General features: G+C 47.8%; 1 protein-coding gene across 2 annotated transcripts in view; it reads left to right on the top strand.

Moving 5' to 3' along the window:
- NUP160 (nucleoporin 160) overlaps nucleotides 1–26,617 on the top strand; it is a 129,038-nt gene extending 102,421 nt beyond the window's left edge. For both annotated transcript variants that reach the window (XM_063944657.1, XM_063944658.1), the window contains 11 exons: nucleotides 10,201–10,297; nucleotides 10,401–10,506; nucleotides 11,437–11,597; nucleotides 13,438–13,498; nucleotides 13,583–13,693; nucleotides 13,862–13,985; nucleotides 14,136–14,237; nucleotides 15,520–15,661; nucleotides 16,778–16,903; nucleotides 16,979–17,083; nucleotides 26,398–26,617. In XM_063944657.1, coding sequence (XP_063800727.1) covers nucleotides 10,201–10,297; nucleotides 10,401–10,506; nucleotides 11,437–11,597; nucleotides 13,438–13,498; nucleotides 13,583–13,693; nucleotides 13,862–13,985; nucleotides 14,136–14,237; nucleotides 15,520–15,661; nucleotides 16,778–16,903; nucleotides 16,979–17,083; nucleotides 26,398–26,487 — 1,225 coding nt within the window. In that variant the 3' untranslated portion in view covers nucleotides 26,488–26,617. The remainder of the gene's footprint in view (nucleotides 1–10,200; nucleotides 10,298–10,400; nucleotides 10,507–11,436; nucleotides 11,598–13,437; nucleotides 13,499–13,582; nucleotides 13,694–13,861; nucleotides 13,986–14,135; nucleotides 14,238–15,519; nucleotides 15,662–16,777; nucleotides 16,904–16,978; nucleotides 17,084–26,397) is intronic.
- The last annotated feature ends 1,264 nt before the right edge of the window (nucleotides 26,618–27,881 follow it).

Genomic DNA, 27,881 nt, shown 5'->3' with positions numbered 1-27,881 from the left:
TACTATATGATCACACCAAAGTCTCTAGACCAGCCTTTTTCAACTGGTGTGCCGCGACCAGTTGCTGAGTGTGTCGCCGCCCGCCGCACGGACCCGATCACTGCCGCCAGTAAGAGCTGTCACCCGCCCCGCCGCACGGACCCGCTCACTGCCGCCATTAAGAGCTGTCACTGGCGCTACCCGCCCCCGCTGCACGGACCCGCTCTCACTGTCGGATCTCCGCACGCCGCCGCCCGCCTGCCTCACAGACCTGCAGCATCCTGTTCATATCCATTCCGCAGAGTCAGCCGGACCGTGACCTATGATTCACCATAGGTCACGGTCCGGCTGTCTCTGCGCCCGCCCACTCACACGCTGCTCTGCTTGCTGATCCGTGGTGAGTTCCAGGCACTCCTCACCGCTATATATTATAAGGGGGAACTGGTGTGTGGAATTACTAAGGGGGGGGGGAGCTGGTAAGGGGGAAGCTGGTGTGTGGAATTACTAAAGGGGGGGGGGGGCTGGTAAGGGGGAAGCTGGTGTGTGGAATTACTAAGGGGGGGGGAGCTGGTAAAGGGGAGCTGGTGTGTGGAATTACTAAGGGGGGAGCTGGTAAAGGGGAGCTGGTGTGTGGAATTACTAAGGGGGGGGAGCTGGTAAGGGGGAAGCTGGTGTGTGGAATTACTATTTGGGGCATGTGTGTGGAATTACTAAGTGGGGGAGCTGATGTGTGGAAATATGAGGGCATGTATGGGGCATTACTTGGGGGGGTGGCGGTGTGTGGCATTACTGGGGGGCAGGTGTGTTGCATTAAAACAACCGATGGTGTGCCTTGGCAATTTTGAAATCTTGTTTAGTGTGCCACGAGTTTAAAAAGGTTAAAAATCACTGCTCTAGACCCATTGTGGATAATAGTTCACAATTAGTTGTGCCTAGATCTACTTTACATAATGTACCTGATTCATTCACTACATAGAAAATGGTGCACTCTGTTTGGGCCAGATAGTTCCTCTTCCCTGAAAATACTTATGTGCCCCTTGCTGGTCAGATTTTGAATTGGAAGGGGATTTAGGTGTCTATTTATCGTCCTTAAAATGTCACACTTTCTACACTCCCCATAGAATGGAGAAATTGTGATATTCATCATACTCCGAAAAAGGCATTTTTCTCTAGTATCTATAAGGGATATTGGGGAATCTAGTACGATGGGTATAGACGGGGTCCAAAGGAGCCGATGCACTTTAAATTTCTTCACTGGGTGTGCTGGCTCCTCCCCTCTATTCCCCCTCTCACAGGCAGTTTAGAAAAAAGTGCCTTCAGGAGAGGATGCACATCTCTGCAGCTCCAAAGAGTTTTCTTCAATTTCTTTTAAACGTTTGTTATTTTCGGTATGCTGTTTGGGCAACAGCATACCTGCACCGTGGGAGTTAGGGGGGGACAGTCACCGGCCTTGCGAGGTGCTTCGCACGCTGCAGGACCACTGTCCTGAGGGGTTCTTGTTCACCGGGGCACTGCACCTTGGCTGTCACAATCCCAGCATGACGCACACCCCTAACACTGCCTGAAGGTGACGTCTGTGGTGAGTACAAACCGGGGGCCCCGGTTCAAAGTGTGGCTGAACGCTGGCACGGCATACGGGGGTCCCGCTAGGGTCCCCCATGTAAACTGGCTGACAATCGCTTGAACTAGCACTTGTGTGATGTTTTTAAGCAAACAGGAGACATTGCCAGTATAAATAATCACTATAGCTCCGACGCCATTGGAGGGGGCGGCTCTACCTCAGTGCGGGACCAGAGCCATTTTGGCGCCTTCCTCTGCTTAATGCAACCACAGACAGCACACAGCGCTTCCTGCCTCACAAGACACGCTGGAAAACTGGTACCGGGTGTAGCAAAGGGGGAGAGCCGCTATTGTACACTATCTGGGTCCTCTACAGGACAGACATTATTAGTATTTACTGTGATATTTTTAGCTGTCAGCCTCACTGTGGCTGTGCAGCTAAGGGTGTACTGGTGTCCTCTCCGTGTGTCTCCTCTCACAGTAAGGGCAGGCTTGAGATATATTACGGTCTGTGTGTATGTGTACGTTATTGTGCTTACTGTGAGACATGGGTAAATACAAGCTGTGCAGTGTATGTCACACTAGATTCTCTCCAGTATCATCTGATTCTGTTTCTTGTGAACAATGCAGCCAATCTTCACAAATCAGTGAAGGGGCTGGAGGAGAAGGTCCATAGCCCGCATGGCTAGGGTGTCTGAAAAATATGATGTCTGATATGTCATCCCAGCTCACTAGTAATGTTCAGAAAACTCAGCTACTACAACAAGCTGTTGCAGATTTAGCTGCTAGGGCAGATGTTACACAGTGCCCCTCCTTTCATCCTGGACCACAAAAGCATGGTTTGCCTGCTCTACTATCTGACACAGATGAGGATATACAGGAGGATGGGAAGGACTTGGATCCCGTTAGTGGGGATGCCAATTCTGCTCAGGGTATTGAACACCTAATTCTGGCTATACGGGACTTGTTAAAGCTCCCTCTAGAGCAGGGGTGGGCAATTATTTCAGCTGAGGGGCCACTTGACATTTCCTGTCAGTATCCGAGGGCCACATACAAAATAGCAGCTCGCCCCACTTGCCAAAAATATAGGGACGTGGCTTCATGTGGAAGGGGTGTGGGCAAAAAATAATACAGATTCATATTAGGCTGCACAATAGTCTCCATTATTCAAATTGCGCCACACAGCGCCACTTACACACATTACACCAGGTAGAGCCCCTTTTACACACATTACGGCAGGTAGAGAGCCTTTTTACACATTAACATTTTATTTAGGATAACTATTGTGCAGCAAGCAAATTATCCAGTGTCTTATGGCCCTTGGGGAAAGGTGTGACACGGTGACAGAACACGGTGGGGGTGACACAGTGACAGAACATGGTGGGGGTGACAGAACACGGGGGGTGTGACACAGTGACAGAACACGGTGGGGGTGACACGGTGACAGAACATGGGGGAGGTGATACGGTGACAGAACACGGGGAGGGGGTGACAGTGACAGAACACGGGTGTGTGACACGGTGACAGAACACGGGGGGTGTGACAGAGTGAAAGAACACGGGGAGGGGGGGTGACAGTGACAGAACATGGAGGTGACACAGTGACAGAACACGGGGAGGGGGCTGACAGGGACAACACGGGGGGTGTGACACAGTGACAGAACACGGTGGGGGTGACAGTAACAGAACACGGATGTGTGACACGGTGACAGAACACGGGGGGTGTGACAGAGTGAAAGAACACGGGGAGGGGGGGTGACAGTGACAGAACATGGAGGTGACACAGTGACAGAACACGGGGAGGGGGCTGACAGGGACAACACGGGGGGTGTGACACAGTGACAGAACACGGTGGGGGTGACAGTAACAGAACACGGATGTGTGACACGGTGACAGAACACGGGGGGTGTGACACAGTGAAAGAACACGGGTAGATGGGGTGACAGAACACGGGTGTGTGACATGATGACAGAACATGGTGGGGTTGACAGCGACAGAGAACGGGGAGGATTGACACAAATATATGCACACTATCACACAGACACACACACACACTGTCTTTCACTTTTCCCATTAACTTACTGATCTGGCTGGCAGTGGCAGGAAGGATGGATCTGTAGCAGTCTGGCTCTTGTCCCGTGTAGCCCCGCCCCCTCATCGGCACGTAGCCCCGCCCCCTTCTCGGCTGAACACAGCCGTTGTCACTGGGGACTCTGGAGGAGGCTGCTACAACGCAGCAGCAGGGGAGAGAGGCGCCGCTGGCAGCTTGGAGGTACTGCAGTGCAGAGCAATGACAAGCAGCTCAGCCGGTCGGGCCGCTTGTCATTGCTCGCTGGTGGAAGGCAGTGGGCCGGGCAGGATCGGTTTGCGGGCCGTATTTTGCCCACCCCTACTCTAGAGGACACTGCGTCACAGCAGTCATTTTTCTTTACACAAAACAAGCCTCATGTCACTTTCCCTGATTCTGCAGAGTTAGATGACCTATTCAAGTTGGCGAGGAAAAATCCAGACAAAAAATTCCAAGTGTCCAAAAAAAATTTTGCGCACTTTCCCATTAGCTCCTGAAGGTAGGAAATTTTGGGAGGAACCCCCAGGGGTTGATGTATCAGTCTCTCGACTGTCCAAAAAGGCGGTGCTGCCTGTCCCGGGCTCCTTTACCATAAAGGATCCTGGGGATAGGAAAATAGAAGCTACACTCAAATCTATTTACATGGCAGTAGGTGTATTGCAAAGGCCGGTCATTGCGGGTTGCTGGATGACCCATGCCATTCATTCATGGGCCACTCAAATTCAGGAGGGCCTCTCCAGGGCTATGCACCTGGTCAGAATTGTGACCCTCCTAAAGCAAATTCAGGTCACTACACACGTCCTCTGTGATTCCCTCAAGGAGATGGAAACATTAATTCTAGGACCTCTGCCATGGCCGTGTCGGCGCGCAGGGCCTTGTGGTTGCATCAGTGGATAGCGGTCGCGGAATCCACGTTTCTACCCGCTGGGGTCCCGCCAGCAAGACGCTCCTACCCGGGGCCGTCTGTACAGTCCTTTGGGTCTCACAGATTTCGATCTACGGCCAGAGGTTCCTCCAATGCGACTAGAGGCACCAGAGGTAAGTCAAGAAGGCCTGCAAGCACCAGCTCTCAGGAACAGACCACCAGTTCTGCTTCCACTTAAGGCCTCAGCATGACTGTGCCCACCCACCCCGAGGGGATCTCGAGATGGGAGCTCGACTGTGTCACTTCAGCCGCGTCTGGGAGGCTTCCTGCCAGTTTACCTGGGTCAGGGATCTCGTTTTTCAAGGCTACAAGCTGGAGTTCGACAGTGCTCCTCCCCAAAAGATTTTTCAAATCAAACTTACCAGCTTTGGAGGATATGCAGGTTACGTTGCAACAGGCCATCCTAAAGTTGGTCCAGTCCCACGTCATTGTTCCAGTACCAATACCACAACGAGCTGTTTTGAATCTAAAGTCCTTGAATCCTTACCTGAAAGTGTTCAAGTACAGAATGGAATCCTTGCGAAAAGTGATTGCGGGCCTGGAAGAACAGGAATTTATGGTGTCCGTGGATATGTAGGACACCTACCTCCATATCCCGAAATGGCCACCTCATCAGGCGTACCTGAGGTTTGCCCTGCTAGACAAACACTACCAATTCCAGGCCCTTCCCTTCGGCCTGTCCACAGCTCTGAGGGTGTTCATAAAGGTGATGGCGGAGATGATGTTCCGGGTCCAGGGAGTCAATATTGTCCCTTACCTGGACGATCTTCTGATCAAAGCAAGATCCAGGGAGCTTTTGTTGCTACATATCGACCGCACTATCCAACTTCCGTCATACCATGGGTGGATCCTCAACTTACAGAAGTCCCATCTGGAGCCGACTTAGTGGCTCCTGTTCCTGTGGTTGTTGCTGGATACTGTGGCCCAGAAGGTGTTCCTACTAGAGAACACTTCAGGAGATGGTCCGCATGGAGATCCGACCTACTCGAGTGTCTGTCCATCTTTGCATAATATTGTTTGAAAGATGGTCGCCTCATACGAGGCGTTGCAATATGGGGGGTTCCATGCCAGGACTCTTTCAGCTGAGTCTCCTGAGCAAATGGTCCGGATTACATCTTCAGATGCACCGGATGATACGGCTGTCTCCTCAGGCCAGGATTTCCCTCCTGTGGTGGCTGCAGTCCTCCAATCTACTGTTGGGCCGGAGTTTCAGAATTCAGGATTGGACCCTCCTCACGACTAAGGGGATGGGGAACTGTCCCCTGAGGGGTGCAGTTCCAGGGCAGGTGGTCAGACCACGAAAGCCTCCTTGCGATCAACATTCTGGAACTTCGGGTGATCTACAATGCTCTGCTTCAGGCCTCTCCTCTGCTCAGGGATCACGAGATCCAAGTACAGTCGGACAACGCCATGGCATGCAAGGAGGGACAAAAAGCAGAGCCTGCATGCGACAGGTGTCAAGAATACTCCTCTGGGCAGAAAGAAATGCAAGAGCAATGTCGGCAATCTTCATTCCGGGAGTAGACAACTGCGAAGTGGCCTTCCTGAGTCGTCACGATCTCCACCCGGGAGAGTGGGATCTCCACCAGCAGGTGTTCCAGCAGATCATCCACCAGTGGGGCTGCCCACAGATAGACATGATGGCTTCTCGTCTCAACAAGAAGCTTCACTGGTATTGCTCACGACCAGGGACCCTCAGGCGAGAGCAGTAGATGCACTGACATTGCCTTGGCCTTACCGGCTGGTCTACCTGTTTCCTCCGATTTCGTTGCTCCCAAGGGTGCTCAAGAGCATCAGAAATCAGGGAATCCAGGCAATTCTGATTGCCCCGGATTGGCCTCGGAGGGCGTGGTACGCAGATCTTCTGGACATATCCATCGAAGACCCTTGGCCTCTACCTCTCGGAAGAGATATTCTTCAACAAGGACTGTTCGTCTGCCCAGACTTACAACAACTTTGTTTGACGGCATAAAGGTTGAGCGGAACATCCTAGCTCACAAGGGCCTTTCCAAAAAGGTTATTGCTACCATGGTTCAGGCCAGGAAACCTGTGATGTCAAAACACTATCATCATATCTGGAGAAGATATGTCTCTTGGTGCGAGGAACGCACGTATCCACCTTTCGGAGTTCCACTTGGGACGTTTCTTACGTTTCCTGCAGGCTGGTGTGGATAAGGGCTTACGTCTGGGTTCCATTAAGGTCCAGATTTCAGCTCTCTCCATATTCTTCCAGAAGAAATTGGCAGTGTTGCCAGAAGTTCAGACCACCTTGCAAGGGGTACAACCTCCTTTTGTGCCGCCTATGGCACCCTGAGATTTGAATGTAGTGTTGGAATTTCTATAGTCCTCCTGGTTTGAACCTCTGCTGACAGTGGAAGACAAGTACCTCACGTGGAAGACTGTGATGTTACTGGCCCTGGCTTCTGCTCGACGTGTCTCAGAATTGAGGGCCTTATCGTGTAAAAGTCCGTACTTGGTCTTTTACGAGGACAGAGTGGAGCTCCGGACTAGACAGCAGTTCATGCCGAAGGTTGTCTCCGCGTTTCACCTGAATCAACCTATTGTGGTTCCGTCCAGTTCTGATACTTCTGCTCCTCCGGAGGCATTGGATGATGTGCGTGCCTTGAAAAATTATGTCAAGCGCACAGCTCGGATCAGAAAGACTGATTCCTTGTTCGTGCTCTGATGCGCAGAAAAAAGGTTGTCCTGCTTCGAAGCAGTCCATTGCTCGTTAGATTAGACTTACTATCCAACAGGCCTATGTGTCGGCAGCCTTACCCGTTCCCTCTACAAGATCAGTGGGCTCTTCCTGGGCGGCTGCCCGTGGAGTCTCGGCCTTGCAACTCTGCCGAGCTATCTGGTCAGGGAAGAACACTTTTGTGAAGTTCTACAGATTTGATACCCTGGCCAAAGAGAATACCTAGTTTGGACAGGCGGTGCTGCAGCAGTCTCTGCGCGTTCTATCGTTCTGGAAGCTATGGGACGTCCCCATCGTACTAGATTCCCCAGTATCCCTTATGGATGCTAGAGAAAATTTTAATTACCTACCGGTAAATCCTTTTCTCGTAGTCCATAAGGGGATATTGGGCACCCGCCGCTGTGTTGACTTTTTTCTGCAGGTTCTTGTTATGTGGTTACCTGTTCAGCTGTTGCTGTTTCCAGCAGTTGTTGTATGTTAGTGGTGTGCTGGTATTAAATCTCACCACTCTTTGTTGTCACGTTTCTTCTCTCATATATGTCCTTTCTCCTTCAGGCACGTTTTTACCTATAATTGCCTGTGGGAGGGGGCATAGAGGGCAGGAGCCAACACACCCGGTGAAGAAATTTAAAGTGCACCTGCTTTTTTGGACCCCATCTATACCCATCGTACTAGATTCCCCAATATACCTTATGGACTACGAGAAAAGGATTTACCGGTAGGTAATTAAAATCCTATTTTTTCAGAGTTTGATCGTGAAACTGTTTGTCATCCTGAGATGGAGAACAGGCTCCTCAATCCCTGCGCATGCTGCCGTTTCCACAGTAGCTTGTGCAGAAGTGGGCCATGGCTGCATCCTGGTCTTCCATAACACCTCAGCAGTGCCACAGGCTCATAGAATCCATGCCACGCCGCATTGAGGCAGTAATTCATGCCGAAGGGGCCCAAACCAAGTACTGAGTACATATGCATGATTATACTTTTCAGAGGGCCGACATTTCTGTATTTAAAATCCTTTTTTAATTGATTTTATGTAATAATCTAATTTTCTGAGATTTTGGATTTGGAGTTTCACCTGTAGAATGTGAGTACATATTAGAGTTGGGAGGGGGCGTGTCCTAGCTCAGACTGCGCTTTCAGCAGAGTCCTGCTGTTGGAGAGCGAATGCCTATCAGGGATTCAGTGGAAGGGTTCCAGGGGAGTGCAGCTTGCCAGTAGCCTGGTAGTCCTGAGAGCTGTGTAACCCAGGGACAGAAGAAGGGTCTGCATGAGCAGAGAGTTGGGATGTAGTCCGAATGTAATCTTTGATGTAACAAGAGGAAATGGATTGGAGAAAATTACGTTTGCATTGAAAGCATGACTTTATGGTAAGTCCCTGGTGATTTCAGTAGGAGAAAGGCAGGTAATGATGGATAGGGGAAAGTTTTCATTGCAGCAAAGTGGAGGCTGAGGCTGCTTACCTGGGTATTGATGAAGGTATTGGGCTCCACTACAAAGTAACAATAGCAATTGCAAACAGGGATATTTGATGAAGCTGGAGGGGATGTTGGGGAGGAAGCTGGTGGGCAGTGAGGCAGGGGACACGTTATGAAGAGCTAGATGGTTTTGTGAGGAAAAAGCTGAGGGGCATGGGGACTTATGAAGGAAAAGCTGCTAGGCATGTTAATGAAAAGCTGGAGGCAAGGGCGTCTTGTGAGGGAAAATCTGCAGACTTTGTATGGGAAAAGATGGAGGACGGGGTTTTGTGAGGGAAGAGCTGGAGGGCAGGGGGCATGTATGTATGTATGTATTTATTTATTAACCGTTTCTTATATAGCGCAGCAAATTCCGTTGCGCTTTACAATTGGAAATAATGATATAACAAAACTGTGTAATAACAAACTGTCATAGAGGTTGGAAAGCCCTGCTCGCAAGCTTACAATCTATAGGTAAATAGGCATGGATACACAAGGATAGGTGCTATCTATCTACTATGGGGTCGATTCAATTCACCGACAGTTGAATAGCGCTGGGAATTAGCTCCCAGCGCTATTCAATTCAGCTCAAGTTAAGTCTGCAAATGCCCATTCTCGCAGACTTCACTGGTTGATTTGTCGGGAGAACCGGCATTCTCCGACTTAACTCCCCGCCGCGATGCTGATTCCCGGCAGAATCAGCCTTGCGCCGGTCGCGCAGCAGCACTTTTGTCGTATTTCTACTCTTATCCCCCGAGGGTGAGAGAAGAATTCCCGACAATTGAGTGTCACTTGGCGCTGTATTGAATAGCGCCGGGAGCTAATTTTCGGCGCTATTCAACTGTCGGTGAATTGAATCGACACCTATTAATGAAAAAGCTGGTGGGCAGGGGGGGGGGGGGGGGGGGGGGGGTCTTGTGAGGGAAAAGTGGGGAGGACAGGGGGTCTTGTGATGGAAAAGCTGGCAAGGCCATGCGAAACATAGGATTGTGGGCTGAGGATAACATGTTGGTGAAGCCACCAAATGCCCCCAGACTCACCAGTTTTCTCCTATACATGATCCTATGCATCGAACCACTGCCAACTTTTCCCTCACATGCACATAAATGCTCTCTGCTGCCCTATAGCTTTTCCCTCCCATGCCTCGCTCTGACCACCTGCTTTACTCTCACATTCCCCAGTCTCTTTATCAGTGTGCCCCACTCTACCCCTCTTTAGAGCTTCAGCCCCCTACCCTGTGTACCGCGTGACTACAGCAGTCACATGATCTGGTGATGTGTAATGACGGAGGGTACTGTAGCTAATGGGGATCTTGCCATTGCTGTTCACAAATGCTGAGGCTGTTTAACCAATATCTCCAGCGACACCTGCTGGTTATAAGAAGGTACTGTAAGAGTTAGCAGGTTATACTCTAGAAAAAGACAAATTGCAAGCACCTTTACTTTTATCACGTATTATGATTTTACAATTGTTTTACTTCTTGTAAAATGGCTAATAAACATACTTCCACCTTGTAGGCAACTGGACTGTTTGCGACAGCTGGTGGTAATTTTGTGTGAGCGCTCTCAGCTTCAAGACCTAGTAAACTTTCCCTATGTGAATCTTCATAATGAGGTAACATTCGTCCTGGCTGGAACTGTTCAGTCCTGTGCAGTCCTGTGATGTACGGTGATTTCTGTTTGTAATTAAGATTGTCCATAATCGTTGTCTTATTCAGGTCGTCAGTATAATTGAATCCCGCGCTCGTGCTGTCGATCTGATGACCCATAATTACTATGAACTCCTGTATGCTTTCCATATTTATCGGCATAACTATCGTAAAGGTATTTTCCCATTTATAGTGAATGTGGTATTTTTCCAGCGTTAAGTTAAATTAACAAAATATTGTTGCATGTGTCTTAAATTCCCCTTAAATATCATGATAAAACCTGGCAGCGGTTTTCTAAATCCTTTAATGCTGCACTAATCTAGTATATAGGAAAACGATGATTACAAGTGCTTGAGATCTTTGTCAGAGATCAAAGGGCATATAAGATATATGTAGAAAATAATCCATAATGTACAGTAGCACATAATGTTATCTGTGGTAGCTAAAGTAACCCATACAAGTGATTTAATCAAGGAAATGAGTTCATAATTACAAAACCGAATACAAATATGTATTTGAGAAAACCTATGCTCAGATGTCACTATATTCTTGCCACAAATAAATAACAACACGAATCATGCAGAATATGTGAACCTGATGGGAAAATGTAACAGTGGAAAGTGTGTATGTATATGTGTGAGGTTTTTTATATATATATATATATATATATATATATATATATTTATGCAATGATGGATCGGCACTCGTGTTACTGTCCCACAGAAATGCTCCGGTGCCCTCCTTAAGTCAAGCAGACTCCAACATAACACCCACGAAGGCGGCACTCGTAAGGCTTCCAATAAAGGAATAATGAGACGGACGCTGTCCGTCTCATTATTCTTTTATTGGAAGCCTTACGAGTGCCGCCTTCGTGGGTGATATATGTACACACACACACACACACACACGATTCATACACGCAGACTAAAGGGCTCACTTTGTCCAGTTGATGTTATGACTACACACATCCTGATGAATAGCGCAATTGATCAGTTTCATGGATTACTTGCCCTCGTCCATGCTTTAGTAGGGGGAGGGGGGGGGGGGCTATGAATATTATACCGTGCTATATACTGTGTATGTAACTACTCCCTTATGCCTACAGCTGGCACAGTGATGTTTGAATACGGAATGCGTCTTGGCAGAGAAGTCCGAACCTTAAGAGGTCTTGAGAAGCAAGTGAACTCTTACCTGGGGTGTCTGAACTGTCTATACCTCATCCGCCCCGAGTATGCCTGGATAGTGCAGCCAGCGAAAGGAGCTGTGGTACTGTATCTCCTCTGTCCTGTACATGTACACAGCGCTGTGTACACTGCACTTTCTGTACTGTTTGTATCAGGAAGCTCCAGTTTTGTGTGTTCTGTAGTCTCCCAGTACCCATGCATTTCATGAAGTTGTGTGCAGAGGATCTTGACAGCTAAGCAGTACTTTCACATTACGGTTTTGGATACTTGTCTTTTGTAGTAACAGTTTGCCTACATAAGATTAAGGGGTCTATTTACTAAGTCTTGTATGGAGATAAAGTACCAGCCAATCGGAACTGACCCGCACTCTCCAAAGTCGCTAAGCTTGTATTTTTCTCACGCGCAGAAGACTGGCTCGGGAAAGGGGGGGGGGGGGGACTGCATGCGCAGCAGGAATATGACAGCTTCTACACATTACAGCCAGCCATCAGCAGCACAGTGCAGGCTTCCTGCTGGACGCTCTGTGCTAACCATACTCTGGACTGGCAGTCTCACAGGGCGAGGCGTTTCCTCCCCTGAGACAGCCAGCCCTGTGTGAGATTAGCAGGTATGACTTCCAATCAGAAGCTACTACACTGCCAATACATGCAGGTCCTGCTCTACCTGCCCTGCTAGTGATCGTGTTGACCCTGGTGAGTGAGTGGAGTTTGCTGGAGGGGAAACCGGAGCTCACTGGGGAGTCGCAGTGGTGGATTTTTACTGGAGCCCCTAGGTAAAATCCACCACTTGATATCTTTTATCTGGTGTAACTCATTAGAGACACAGGACAACAGAGGAGATTTATCAAAGCTTGGAGAGAGAGAGAGTACCAATCAGCTGTGACTTGTCATTTTTCAAACACAGCCTGTAACATATCAGGAGCTTATTGGCTGTTACTTTTTCTCTATCCAAGCTTTGGTACATCTCCCCGAATGTGAAGACTTCCTGCTTGTGAGCGCTTGTCATATTCTCCTGTATGTCGGAACTCTGCGCCAGCATCCCTACTGCCTGGATCCCATACAAGTGACTGCTGGGCCATCAGAGAGGTAATCCGCAGAAGGAGGGGAGGTTAGGTTTAGGCTGCGAAGAGGGTTAGGCTTAGGCTGGGGTGGAGTGGGGGAGTAGGTATAGGGGACGTTGGGGGAAGGTAACTATACTTACCTTGCCCCTGTCGGGATTCTCACCATTGGGGTGCGCCGGCATTTCAAACCCACCCCCTCAGGATGTTAGTTTGTTTTAATCAGAACTTAAGAGTACGTTTTAAACAACAAGAAGAAGAAGGCATCTGGCCACCACCATCTTAATAAAAATAAAGAAAATTCTGTTAGAGAAAAAAACTTTGTGCCCACCATAAAACTACATGAGAAAAGTATTTAATGGGAAGTACAATTAGCATATTTTCTCCTTCCTCCTTTGGGGATGAGTGGATGGCTAGGAAGCTACAGAGCAGCCACCCAAGTGGGGAAACTCCTGTGGAGTGTTTTTCCAAAGCTACTGGCTGCCCATGGTTAATGGTGGTGGTGGGTGCTTTCACTGGTTCACTTACTGCCTGGTGTGATGGTGCCTGAGCGTTGCTCCACAAGCTCACAGTTTCCCTAACAGAGTAGTGGTAGTCTCATCATCTTGTGTTTATCGAAGGTTCTCCTGATATAAGGGGAGGCCCCAGAATGTGCAGAGAGTAAAGTAGTAAGAAAACCTACATGAGAGGCCTCTAGGCTGGGTCTAGGAACCCCATAACACAGCAGACTTCCTGGAGGGCCTGAATGTCCTGTAGTGTTACGCCATATGGTCTCGTGATTTATACAGATCATCAAGTATCTTCCAATGTAACAATGAGAGGATTTAATGCTCTAAATTAACCAAATACCTTTTATTATTTGCAGTATGAGCGCCCAGGAGCATCTCCTAAGCGGAGCCATGACGGAGAATCTGCAACCATTCCCAGTAAGTTCATACCCCAGTCTCTTGTATAGTCTCTGTTCTGCATTTTTAAGTCCCACAATTCCTAGCTTGCCGTTTGTTTCACAGGAAGTAGTCAGATAGAGATTCTGGAGCTTCAGGACTTGGAAAAGGAGTATATTCTGGCACAGACACGGCTGACGTTGGCTAAGCATGATAAGAGTGCCACTGCAGTAGCTGGTAAAATAATTACTATTTGTAATTTGCTGGTATGCGGAGGATCCTGGGACTTTTGGTTCCACAGCAGCTGGAGAATTTAATAAAGACCTACTTGCTTAGCTAGAATAAGACTGTTCATTTGCAAGTTTTAATACCTCATCGTAAATATAACAACCCCGTGTCTTGCAGGAAGTGCAGCCGCCGAGGAAATGGTCTCTCTCTTGGTGCAGGCTGGATTGTTTGATACGGCCATTTTACTCTGCCAAACCTTCAAACTTTCCCTCACACCTGTATTTGAAGGTCTGGCTTACAAGTGAGTTCTGTCAGTATAACATTGCTCCGTTCCGGAATGTCACTACTTTGCAGAAGGCGTGTGCCGATTACGGCTTATTTCAGTGCGTGCAAGTGAGTTTTGTTTGTTAAGCTGTTGAGTGTGTAATGCAATTCTGTTCCGACTTACCAGATGCATCAAATTACAAAGCGGTGGAGAGGCGGCGCAAGCCGAGGCGTGGCACTGGCTGGCCACCAATCAGCTGTCTACTGTGGTCATCGCCAAGGAGTCATGGTATGGCAGTGGGTTCCTCCATATGTTTTATAGAGAGAATACTATCCGCAACCATAGTACTGGGCAGGCAATGAGATGTCACATAATACAAGGTGGCCATAAAAGGTTCCATACTCAGAGTAGTCGGCAGCTGTCACTAACAGGCGGAATGCTGCATAAAGGTATACTACCTGTTCCAGGATTGGGGGTAAGGGTTATGTGAAAAAAATAAAAATAGTTCCATAATCTGCTGCTAGGGGAAATTATGGCCCATTTGAGAAAAATGTATGAGAAGGTTCCGACAAATAGCAACTTAGAGGAACCTAAAATTAAATTTAAAAAAATCCTCTTTGTAAAGGCTGTAAAACTGGACAAACCGGAATTCTTAATTCCAGAATCGGGAGAGTGTGCAGTGTACTTTAGCGTAGAGTATTTTCTCTGGTCCGCTCATCCTGTTTCAATTTTATCTTTCCTCTTTGTCAAATCTGAAAAAGAAACGTAATTTTAGGGTTTACTTAGTTCATTTGTCACTATGTGGTCATGTCTTTTCCTTGTACAGCACCATATTTTCCCAGATCGGCAGATTTTTTATTAATTTTTTTTTCCACGGAATTCTTCTCCCCAGGCCTTGAATAGTAAATACCTACTAATGTCAGTGGCATTCTGCCTATTCGTTACAGCTGCAGGCAGCTCTGAATTGGGAACGTTTGAATTATGGCCACGTCATGTATAAACGCAGTGACCTTTATGTGGAGAACCATATGTATAACATCTGAAGGGTTAGAAGATTTGCAGATAAGGTTACAATGCGTTAAACTATTTGGGGTTGATAAATGAAGGGAGATACGTCCATAAGCTGCAGCAGTTACACTGGCTAGATGTGATCACTGCGAAGTATCAGTGGATGATGAGCCTGCGTATATACATTAGAATAAAGACAATGCAGCCCATCTGCCCCATTGGGTATCATTTTACCTGTGTTCCTCAGCCTATCATATTTCAAAAAAAGATTTATTGCTATAAAAATACATGTTTACTAGTCATAACTGACAGAATGTTAAAAAGATTATACAAAAGCTAAATCATTTGAGAACGATGTTAGAATAACATGGATCTATTTTTCTGTGAATTTAGTAGTGTTGAAGATTATGTTGGTGCTTTAATAAATTAGGTTTTCCTGTCCTAGCAGTAACCTGTATTAGCTCCTAATGAAATGTTATCCTTGAGTGAAGTTTATGACCTTGGTCTTCAGAGGTCCAGGCCATTGCAGGCAAGACACATTCTGACCGGTCTTTCACCTTAGTGCCACAGATGAAGCATGGAGACTAATGACTTCCTATCTGGAAAAGTATAAGACCCAGAACAGTCTGTACCATCGCTGTATCATTGACAAGCTGCTGTCACACGGGGTCCCTCTGCCCAACTGGCTAATAAACAGTTATAAGGTTTGTATGCTCACATTGGCTTCTTATAGCACGTGGCTGACGGGCAGTGTACCAGGCGGCTGATAGTGAGCGACATTACTGACGGGCACTGTACCAGGCAGCTGGTAGTGAGCGACATTACTGACGGGCACTGTACCAGGAGGCTGGTAGTGAGCGACATGGCTGACGGGCACTCTACCAGGTGGCTGGAAGTGAGGGAACATTTTGGGCGTTGGTGGGGTTTGTGAGTGAATTTTGGGTTACCTGAGAGGAGTAGAGCAAGTTTTGATATAAGAAGTATATTTCGGTGATACAATAACTGTAATCTAAAGAACGTTTCCCCAATGTCATTATTAAACGGGCCCAGCCTTTGTCTATGCTGCCTTTGGTTAGACTATTATTGGTCTGTCTTGGTGAGAAGGATGGCGAGGTCCGGAGGCTAGCTGTGTGCTAGGAGATGGTTTACATGGGTATAGAACTGGAAGTGTATCGATCTGAGAGACCAAGTCTGAAGGGAATGTGTTACCTGAGGGAAGGATTGCTGTGTACTATATATGGGTGTAGTACGGCTGACCGGCGGTCTCCTGACCGCCGGTCAGCTTACGGACGCCGGGATCCCGGCAGCATACAGACGCTGGGATCCCGGCGGGGAGGGGCAAGTGCAGCAAGCCCCTTGCGGGCTCGGTGGCGACCTGCGGTCGCCACGGGTTCTATTCCCACTCTATGGGTGTCGTGTACACCCACGAGTGGAAATAGTCCCTGTTGGTCGGCATGCTGACCATCGGGACAGTGACCCGTCGGGCTGGTGGAGGAGGTCATGTGACTGTCGGTCAGCTGACCGGCGGTCACATGAATACCACCCCTATATATAGCTGACTTATGCCCATGGTCTGAGAGGGCAGCCCTTCCATAGATGAGTGTGTAATGTTATGTGAGGAGCTGGGTCCTGGCTTTGTTCCAGACTGTCTGGGCCGTCTAGGGAAGATATTACTGGGGTATTGGGAAGGGTCACCCCCAAGAACCATGTAAATAGCAAAATTATTGCGTCTTGGGCACCTGAGTCCTCCTCCACAGGACAAAGTGGAATTGCTAAGCGATCAGGGATGTGGTTTATGTAATGTGTGATCTGCTTCGCAGGCAGTGGACGCAGCAGAATTACTCCGACTTTATCTGAAGTACGATCTCCTGGAAGAGGCTGCAGAGCTGGTCCTAGAGTATGTAGATGCCATTTTGGGAAAAGGTCACCAGTACTTTGGGATAGAGGTGAGTGTCAATAAGAGCTGAGCTGTCAGTGTTTTAATAAACCCTGTGATAACATTTTCCCTATTGCCTTTGTAGTTGCCTCTCTCAGCGGTGTCTCCGTTGGTTTGGCTGCCTTACTCTGCCATCGACCATCTCCTGCAGGCATTGGAAGAGAACAATAACAGTCAGCACAACAGAGATGTGAGTGTTCTCTACATTTGTTTCTCATTATGAAGAGAGATAAAGTACCAGCCAATCAGCTCCTAACTGCCATGTTGAAGGCTTTGTTTGAAAAATGACAAGAACTGATTGGTACTTTATCTCTCCCCCTATATTCTATGTAATTATACCTGCACCAAGGGTCTACTGGTCAGCCTCAGCTGACACCTCGGGGTGTGAGTAACCTGGTCTGTCTGCTCCTTTCATGATATCAGTTTCTACAGCTTCCAGCATAGGTCTTAAAGACTGTTGTGTTTGTTTCATTGCCGCTCATGGGTAAGAGGTTCTTTGTGTCTGCCTCCAACCGGTGATGCTTGGAGCATCCCTATCTTTAGCTCCCAGGACTGGGTGATAGGTCACTACTAACATTAAACAGTAGAAAGTACCCCTGAGATCTCCATAGAGGTGCCCATGAGACTTCAGCTGCGAGAAGCCAGTTCTTTACGCTCCATGTAGGAGAGCCAAGCAGTGTTATGGAACTGCTTAAGATAGTTTCATCTCTCTGTGTACAGATGTTCCCTCACTCATTGTGGCGGCTATTTGACACGACCATGACTAGTGACATAGGAATGCATGGTGCATACACTTCCGTGAACAGGTCACAGGCTGCTTAGGCTAATCACGATGCAACCGCACACGAGACCCGTTCACGGGTAAGACCAGGGCTGTCGCATCTGTATATGGTCAAAAAACCTCTTACCCACAAAATGTAAATGTGCGCTGCAACAAGCAAATATGGAATGACCTAAAACGCTAATTATGCTAATGGGATCTTAGTACAGCAACATACTGTGAGGAACAAAACAACGTAAAAAAAAAATCGTTGTCACTAGTGCAGACAACAATTGAGACATAAAAATAATTTTAGAAGCTCCGTATCACAAGATAAAGGAGAGACGTAAATAGAAAAATCTATTTCTCACAAGACTCCACTGGCTCGGCCCAGGATGCAAGTTTCCCTGTGGTCACTGTTCCATGGTAAACTACTAACTGCTGCATCACCTACCAGGGTTCTTTCTACCATGAGGTCTCCTCCCCTCTGATATCCTATGGGTGGTGAAGCTGGTTTCAAAAACCTTCCATGACTTGCTGTTACTAATATCTCACAAGGACTATGCTGTTCTACAAACAGTCCCCTCATGTTACCCAGCTGTCTCCCAGTAACCTGAGAGATGCCACCTTAGGCAGATTTGGTTGGGTGTTCTGTTCGCATGAATGTATCCTGTGCGTCAGTCATGTCACGCAGGCTCTCTGTTCTGTTTGATACTCTCAAGAAGGTCAGCTCCTTGGTCCTCTGGCACACCTTCTCCTACTTCTTTAATGTACTTCTCTTTGCCTTGGCAGATGACATCCTGTATTACATGTTTAGCATTCCAAATGCTGTGCATACACGCTAATTGCAGATAATTGCAGTGTGTATACGGGCGGGCGACCAATCCGAAAATATTGATCTGTCGGGCATGCCGGATCATCCAGCATGTCCCTCCGATTCAATATTTTCAAAGTGTTTGATCGGCCGCATCGGGAAGGAACAGGAAAATGTCTTCTCCCCGGGGGTGATGCACTAACATCAGGTGACATGCACTGTGAGGGTTCTCACATGGGAAGGAACAGGGAAATGTCTCCTCCTCCGGGGTCGGCGCTGATATCAGGTGACATGCACTGCGAGAGATATCGCATTGGAAGGTGAAATGTCTTTTTCCGGGAGGGGGGGTGGCGGCAGCAGCGGCACTGATATCAGTTGACAAGCAGTGTGAGGGGTTTCACATAGGAAGGTACGGGGGAAATGTCTCCTCGGAGGCTGCACTGATATCAGGTGACATACACTGTGAAATATATCACATGTGAGGGAACGGGGAAATGTCTCCTCCCCAAGGGCGGAGTGCTGATATCAGTTGACATGCACTGTGAGAGATCTCATACTGGATGGAACGGGGACATGCTTCCACCTCGGGGGCGGAGCGCTGATATCAGCTGGCATGCACTGTGGGTGATCTCGTATTGGATGGAACAGGGAAATGCCTCCTCCCCGGGGCGGATCGCTGATATCAGGTGACACACTGAGATCTCTCACACTGTATATGTCCTGGATTTTGGCAGGGTCAGATAAAATGCCTGTTTGTCTGACAGGCATTTTATCGGACCATGTATGCCCAGCATTACTCCCATGTTTTTAGCATTGGGGCATCCTGAAGGATGAAAAGTGTTGGTACATATCTTCAAAGTATATAGGTGGGACACAGAACAGCCCATTTGGTGAAATAAGGAATTATGGGGGCTTGGCAAGAAGGTTCTTAAGCTTTTCTTATTGTTTCTCTAGCATAAATTAGGGATATTGGGGAAAACTAGTACAATGGGGTATAGACGGGGTCCAAAGGAGCCAGTGCACTTTACATTTCTTCAACTGGGTGTGCTGGCTCCTCCCCTCTATGCCCCCTCCCACAGGCAGTTTAGAAATATGTGTCCTCAGGAGAGGATGCACATCTCTGCAGCTACAGAGAGTTTTCTTCGGTTTCTTTTAAGTCTTTTATTTTCGGTATGCTGTTTGGGCAACAGCATACCTGCACTGTGGGAGTTACGGGAAGGGAGGGGGCGGTCACCGGCCTTACGAGGTGCAGAGCCCCTTCCCTGCTGCTGGACCACCGTCCTGAGGGGTTGTTCAGCAGGGCACTGCGCCTTGGCTGTCACTGCCGCAGCACGCCGCACACCCCTAACACTGCCTGAATGTGACATCGGTGGTGAGTACAAACCTGGGGCCCCGCTAGGAGGGTCCCCCAGTTCAAAGTGCGGCTGATCACGGGTGCCCTACTAAGATCCCCCGTGTAGAACTGGCACGAAAGGGCTTGACTAGCACTTGTGTAATGTTTCAAGCTTAAAAGGAGACTTTTGCCAGTATAATATATGTATGTAACTCTGGCGCCATAGGAGGGGGCGGAGCTACCTCAGAGCGGGACCTTTGGCGCCTTCCCCTGCTTACTGCAGCCATTTACAGTACACACAGCGCTTCCTGATCCTTAGACACGCTGGATATCTGGTACAAGGTGTAGCAAAGAGGGAGAGCCGCTTGTGTACACTATCCTGATCCTATTTATGACAATAATTGTTAGTGTTTACTATATTATAGGGAGCTGACAGTCTCACTGGGGCTGTGCAGCAGAGCTGGCCCTAACCAATATGATGCCCTAGGCAAGATTTTGGCTGGTGCCCCCTAGCACCACCACTGGTTCCGCCTCTGACCTTGCACCTCTTTCCCAGCACCATCACCCCTCACCCATAGCAGTCCTTATTTTGGTGTTTGTACCCCCTATATTTTAAAAAGGAACAGTTCTCACATTTGGCGCACAGCCCAAAAAGGGGTGTGTTTTTGCTGGCAAGGGGCATGGCCACACAATAGTAACCCCAATTCCAATTACGCCACACAGTACTGCAACTTTATTCATATTTGATCATGCGATAGTGTTAATAATTCACATTACATCCCACAGTAGTATCACTTTACCTTATAAACGTTACTCCTCACAGTAGAGCCCCTTATTCACATTACATCACACTGAATTGCTCCTTATTCACATTACACCACACCCTATTGCTCTTTATTCACATTTGATGACACAGTAGTGCCCTTTCTATACGCAATGCCACATAGTAGAGCACCTTATACACATAATGCCACACATCAGTAATGCATTTATACACATAAATTCACACAGTAATGCCCCTTACACATACTGTATGTGAGACATTATTAATGTCCTTATAAACATAATGCGCCTTACACATTATGACGACCTTATTTAATGCCCTTTTACACATAATGATACACACAGTGCTCCATACACATTTGCTGCATGTTATTAGTGCATTCTTACACACATAATGCTCCTTATACGTATTCAGAACACTACTGCACAACCAACCCACTCGCATGCACACAGCACTCACACTGCCACTAACACTGTGACCTCTGCCTCTGCTTGGATACAGATGTGTCCTCATAAATCTTGCCTCAATGCTAACGTCGGGCACCTTTTTTTAAAAATGAAAACGCATCTTATTTGCATTGCTATGTGGCTAGGATGCACAAGCCGCTTCTGCTGATTAAAATGATATGCAGCATGCCTATATATTGTGTGAGACTGTGGCTGTATCTGCATATGAAATGCTACACACAGAATATAGGCATGCCGCATATCATTTTAATCAGCAGAAGCTGCTGATGCCCCATGGCATATCAAATGCCCTAGGCAATTGCCTAGTTTGCCTATGCCTATGGCCGGCTCTGCTGTGCAGCTCGGGTGTGCTGGTGTTCTCTCTCTCTCTCTCTCTCTCTCTCTCTCTCTCTCTCTCTCTCTCTCTCTCTCTCTCTGTCTCCTCACATACAGTAGGGCATGCTTGCATTATAACTGTGTGTATGTTGTTGTGCTTACTGTGAAATATGAGTAAACCCAAGCTGTGCACTGTATGTCACACTAGATTCTCTAATGACTCGGTTTCCTGTGAACAATGCAGTCAGTCTTCAAAAATCAGTGAAGCGGCTGGGGGAGAGGGTCCAGAGCCCCACTGGTTAGTGTCTCTTAAAAGTATGATGTCTGATATGTCATCCCAGCTCAATGCTAATGTGCAGAAAACTCAGCTACTACAACAAGCTTTTGCAGATTTAGCTGCTAGGGCAGATGCACAGCCCCCCTCTCTCATGCAGGTCCTCAGAAGTGTGGTTTATCTGCTATTCTCTCTGATACAGGATGATGGTGATGACCTGGACCCCGTTAGTGGGGATCCCGATGCTGGTCAGGGTATTGAACCCCTCATTTTGGCTATAAGGGATCTGTTGAAGCTCCCTCTAGAGGACGCTGCATCACAGCAGTCGTTTTTCTTGGTACAAAACAAGCCTAATGTCACTTTCCCTGGTTCTACAGAGTTAGACGACTTATTCAAACACGCCTGGAAAAATCCAGACAAAAAATTCCAATTGTCCAAAAAGTTTTTGCGCCCTTTCCCATTTGCTCCTGAAGGTAGAAAATTTTGGGAGGAACCCACTGGGGTGGATGTCTCAGTATCTCACCTGTCTAAAAAGGCAGTGCTGCCTGCCCCGGCTCCTTTACCATGAAGGATCCAGGGGATAGGAAGATAGAGACTACACTAAAATCTATATACACAGCAGCCAGTATATCACAAAGAGCGGTCATTGCGGGTTGCTGGATGACCAATGATATTCATTCTTGGGCCACTCGGATTCAGGGAGGCCTCTCGGGGATTAGCCCTTAGTTACTATGGTAACCCTCCTGAAGCACATTCAGGACACTACCCATGTCCTCTGTGATTCGATCAAGGAGATGGGGAACATTAATGCTTGGATTTCTGCCATGGCAGTGTCGGCGCGCAGGGCCTTGTGGTTGCGTCAGTGGATTGCAGATGCAGAATCCTAATGTAGTGTGGAATCCCTCCCCTTTTCTGGGGAATGGCTTTTTGGTGTCGAATTTGATACCTGGATTTTCAAAGTTATGGCTAGGAAATCCACGTTTCTCCCCTCTGGGGCCCTGCTGGCGAGATGCTCCTATCCGGTGCCGTCTGTCCAGTCCTTTCAATCTCACAGATTTCGATCTAAGGCCAGAGGTGCCTCCAATGCGGCTAGAGGCACCAGATGTAAGTCCAGAAAACCTGCAAGCACCAGTTCTCAGGAACAGTCCACCGGTTCTGCTTCCACTGAGGCCTCAGCATGACGATGCCCACCCACCCCGAGGGGAGCTCGACTGCGTCACTTCAGCCGCGTCTAGGAGACTTCCCGCCAGGATGCCTGGGTCAGAGATCTTGTTTCTCAGGGCTACAGGCTGGAGTTCAACAGTACTCCCCCCTCAATGATTTTTCAAATCAAGCTTGCCAGCTTTGGAGGATATGCAAGTAACGTTACAACAGGCAATCCAAAAGTTGGTTCAGTCCCACGTCATTGTTCCAGTACCGCAACGCGGCACAGGGTTTTACTCAAACCTGTTTGTGGTGTTGAAACCGGACGGTTCGTTCAGACCCATTTTGAATCTCAAAACCTTGAATCCTTACTTGAAGGTGTTCAAGATGGAATCCCTGCGAGCAGTGATTGCGGGCCTGGAAGAACGGGAATTTATGGTCTCCTTGGATATCAGACACTTAGCTCCATATTCCGATTTGGCCGCCTCATCAGGCCGCCTCATCAGTACCTGCAGTTTGCCCTACTGTACAATCACTTCCAAGTCCAGGCACTACCCTTTGGACTGTCCACAATCCCGAGGGTATTCACAAAGGTGATGGTGAACATGATGTTCCAGGTCCAGGGGGTCAATGTGTTCCCTTATCTGGATGAACTTCTAATAAAGGCACGATCCAGGGAGCTTTTGTTGCTCCTTATTGACCGCACCATCCATCTTCTATCAGACCATGGGTGGAACCTCAACTTGCAGAAGTCCCACCTGGAGCCATCTAAAAGGATCCTGTTCCTGGGAATGTTGCTTGATACTGTGGCCCAGAAAGCGTTTCTAACAGAGGACAAGGTGAAAACACTTCAGGAAATGGTCCGCATGGTGCCTATTCGAGTGTCCATCCATATCTGCATAAGGTTGCTAGAAAATATGGTTGCCTCATACGAGGCGATCCAGTATGGGAGGTTCCATGCCTGAACATTTCAATTGGATCTCCTGAGCAAGTGGTCCAGTTCGCATCTCCAGATGCACCGGATGATTCAGCTGTTACCTCAGGCCAGGATTTCCCTGCTGTGGTGTCTACAGTCCTCCAATCTTCTAGAAGGCCGTGGTTTCGGGTTTCAGGATTGGACCCTCCTCACGACGGATGCAAGTCTGTGGGGATGGGGAGCTGCCACCCAAGGGGTGCAGTTCCAGGGCAGGTGGTCAGCCCACGAGGACCTCCTTCCGATCCACATTCTGGAACTTCGGCCGATCTACAATGCTCTGCTTCAGGCCTCTCCTCTGCTCAAGGATCACGCGATTCAGGTACAGTTGGACAACCCCACGGCAGTGGCGTATATCAATCGTCAAGGAGGGACAAAAAGCAGAGCCTGAATGCAAGAGGTGTCAAATATGCTCCTCTGGGCAGAACGAAATGCAAGAATAATGTCAGCAATCTTCATTCTGGGTGTGGACAACTGGGAGGCGGACTTCCTGAGTTGTCACGATCTCCACCCGGGAGAGTTGGGGGCTCCGCCATCTGGTGTTCCAACAGATCATCGACCTGTGGGGTTGCCCAAAAATAGACATGATGGCTACTTGTCTCAACAAGAAACTTCCCTGGTATTGCTCACGGAGCAGGGACCCTGAGGCGAGGGCAGTGGATGCACTGGCGTTGCCTTGGCCGTACCGGCTGGTCTACCTGCTTCCTCCGATTCCATTGCTCCCAAGGGTGCACAAGCGAATCAGGAATCAAGGTGTCCAGGCAATTCTGATTGCCCCAGATTGGCCTCGGAGGGTGTGGTATGCATATTTTCTGGACATGTCCGTCGAAAACCCTTGGCCTCTACCACTAAGAAAAGATCTTCTTCAACAAGGACTGTTCGTCTACCTGGACTTACGGCGACTTTGTTTGACGGCACAGAGGTTGAGCGGAACATCCTAGCTCACAGCGGCTTTTCCAATAAGGTTATTGCTACCATGGTTCAGGCCAGAAAACCTGGGACGTCAAAACACTATCATCATATCTGGAGAAGATATCTCTTTGTGCGAGGAACGCTCGTATCCGCCTACAGTATTTCACTTGGGACGTTTCCTGCAGGCTGGTGTGGATAAGGGCTTATGTCTCGGTTCCATTAAGGTCCAGATTTCAGCCCCCTCCATTTTCTTCCAGAAGAAATTGGCAGTGTTGCCTGAAGTTCAGACCTTCTTGCAAGGGGTACTACACATACAACCACCTATTGTGCCACCTACGGCACCCTGGGATTTGGATGTGGTGTTGGCATTTCTACAGTCCTCCTGGTTTGAACCTCTGATGACGATAGAAGACAAGTACCTCACGTGGAAGACGGTGATGTTACTGGCCCTGGCTTCTGCTCGACGTGTTTCAGAATTGGGGGTCTTATCGTGTAAAAGTCCGTACTTGGTCTTTTACGAGGACAGAGTGGAGCTCCGGACTAGACAGCAGTTCCTGTCGAAGGTTGTCTCCACGTTTCATCTAAATCAACCTATTGTGGTTCCGTACAGTTCTGACGCTTCTGGTCCTCCGGAGATCTTGGATGCTGTGCATGCCTTGAAGATCTATGTCAAGCGCACAGCTCGGGTCAGAAAAACGGATTCCTTGTTCGTGCTCTATGATGAAAAAGAGTTTCCCTGCTTCAAAGCAGTCACTTGCTCGTTGGATTAGGCTTACTATCCAACAGGCCTATGTGTCGGCAGCCTTACCTGTACCGAAGTCTCTAAAAGGCCACTCTACAAGATTGCTATCTGGTCGGGGAAGAACACTTTTGTGAAGTTCTACAAATTTGATACCCTGGCCAAAGAGGATTCTCAGTTTGGGCAGGCGGTGCTGCATGAGTCTCCGCGTGTTCTTGCCCGTTCTGGAAGCTTTGGGACGTCCCCATCGTACTACTATTCCCCACTATCCCTTATGGATGCTAGAGGAAATAGGATATTAATACCTACCAGTAAATCCTTTTCTCGTAGCCCATCAGGGATATTGAGCGCCCGCCTCAGTACTTGGACTTTTCTGCAGGTTCTTGTTCTATAGTTACCTGTTCAGCTGTTGCTGTTGTTGTTGCTGGTTGTTGTATGTTAGTGGTGTGCTGGTGTGTAAATCTCACCACCTTTTCTGTTATGTTCCTTCTCTTATATATGCCCTTTCTCCTTCGGGCACCTTTTTACCTATAACTGCCTGTGGGAGGGGGCATAGAGGGGAGGAGCCAGCACACCCAGTTGAAGAAATTTAAAGTGCACTGGCTCCTTTGGACCCCGTACTAGTTTTTCCCAATATCCCTTATGGACTACGAGAAAAGGATTTACCGGTAGGTATTAAAATCCTATTTTTTTCCTCATAAGGGTTGGGACTTAACCCTATCATCTGTATCTGTTTCTGTATCCGTTAATGTATTGTAAATCATAGGAAATAAAACATTTGTGACCGCAAAGTACAAAATGAAGTCATTAAACAATGTAGTCACAAGAAGTCTCATAAGGAATTTGCAAGCAAAGTTCAATATATCACTTTACTTGTTGTGTCATGTGTGTGTGCAAATTGGAAGTGTTGGGTGTAATTCAGGTACCTGATTACCAGAAAACGCTGTCTGTAGTCATGTAACACTGTATCCTATTTTGCTTTGTTATTAGCTCCTTGAGAAGCTGAAAGCCAAGCTTGATGAATACTTTAGTAAACTTGAGACCTCAACTACAAACCTGTTGTCCCTTCGGAGGAGCTAGCCCCAGCGGCCGTGTGGGGACACATCTGACCATGATGGAACCATGTTTGAAATTGTAACTACATTTGTAACTCAGCAGGATGCCTCAGCCTGTTATTTTTTGTAAAATAAAATTAAAATATTTTCTATGATGTTTTGTGTACACAAATTCTCCATATAATACCTCTTATTGTTACTAATGAGAATGTTATTTGTATACTACACACTAACAAAGAGTATATGTTATCTCACACTCCTCTCTTAACAGTAACACTACCCAATCAAAGGCAAACATCATGACTGTACATCTTATGCTGGGCATGGCCGTTAAAATTGTCTTGCCAATCCGTCCAATATAAGAGGATTGGCTAGATAATTGTACCGTGTATGTGGCCGACCAGCCTGAAAATATCGATTGGTCGGGAATGACCGATCGTCCAGCATGTCCCTCCAATTCGATATTTTGAAAGTGTTTGGTCGGCCGCATCTGGGAGTATATGCCCCACCATGGCCGACCGACATGGGGGGGGACGTGTGTCCTCCTCGGGGGCGGAGCTCCAATATCAGGTGACATGCACTGTGAGAGATCAGTGTATGTCCTGAATATTGGCAGGGTCAGAAATTGCCTGTCGGTCTGACAGGGCGGCATTTTATCTGACTGGCATAAGTGGAGATCTTTGCAGCTATAAGAACACCAAAGGTTGAGAATCCCCACAGTAGACCCCTTCTTGGTGTGTACACATTTCTCCAGGTCTATATTACATAGAAGTTCAAATCATCAATCTTTATTGGGTAGTCATTTGGAGTCCCTCACATGGCAAAGATTAATTAATCCTATATGGTTAGTAGCAGGTTTATTTGTGCCCAAAGAATGAAATAAACGTATTGGTTGCAGTGATTTGTTTATTACAATTCAAAATGCACCAATGCCCAAAAGAAACTCCTGGACCCAATAGTAGTAATAAGTTAATAATAATCCTATAAATTGTCTGTGTTTTCATGACCATATGTATACGGGGGATGTAGTTAATATCCCGTCGGTCGGAATATGGTCACCGGGATCCCAACCGCCGAGAACACAGACAGCTGCGCCAGAGCTATTCTCACTTGTGGGTGCCCACAACACCCACAGAGTGGGAATAGAATATGTGGCGAGCACAGCAAGCCACTGAGCCCGCCAAGGGGCTTTCTTGAGCTCGACCCACGGCTGGGATCCTGGCATCTGTATTCTGACCGCCAAGATGCCGGCCGACGGGATTCCATACCCAACTTGTATATGGTCATAATGTGTAATGCTGGTTGTTACTGCCTCAAAAAAAAAAGATACCCTTTGTATTGACATACGTATAAAGATGTTACTGCAGATAATATCAGATCACAGTAAAAGATGCCTGATTCAGAACACTGAGACACAAA

Source organism: Pseudophryne corroboree, chromosome 11, assembly GCF_028390025.1.
Source record: "Pseudophryne corroboree isolate aPseCor3 chromosome 11, aPseCor3.hap2, whole genome shotgun sequence".
NCBI classification, from domain to species: domain Eukaryota; kingdom Metazoa; phylum Chordata; class Amphibia; order Anura; family Myobatrachidae; genus Pseudophryne; species Pseudophryne corroboree.
The sequence above is the reverse complement of the archived record's forward strand: the minus strand, read 5'-3'. Positions and strand labels throughout refer to the sequence as shown.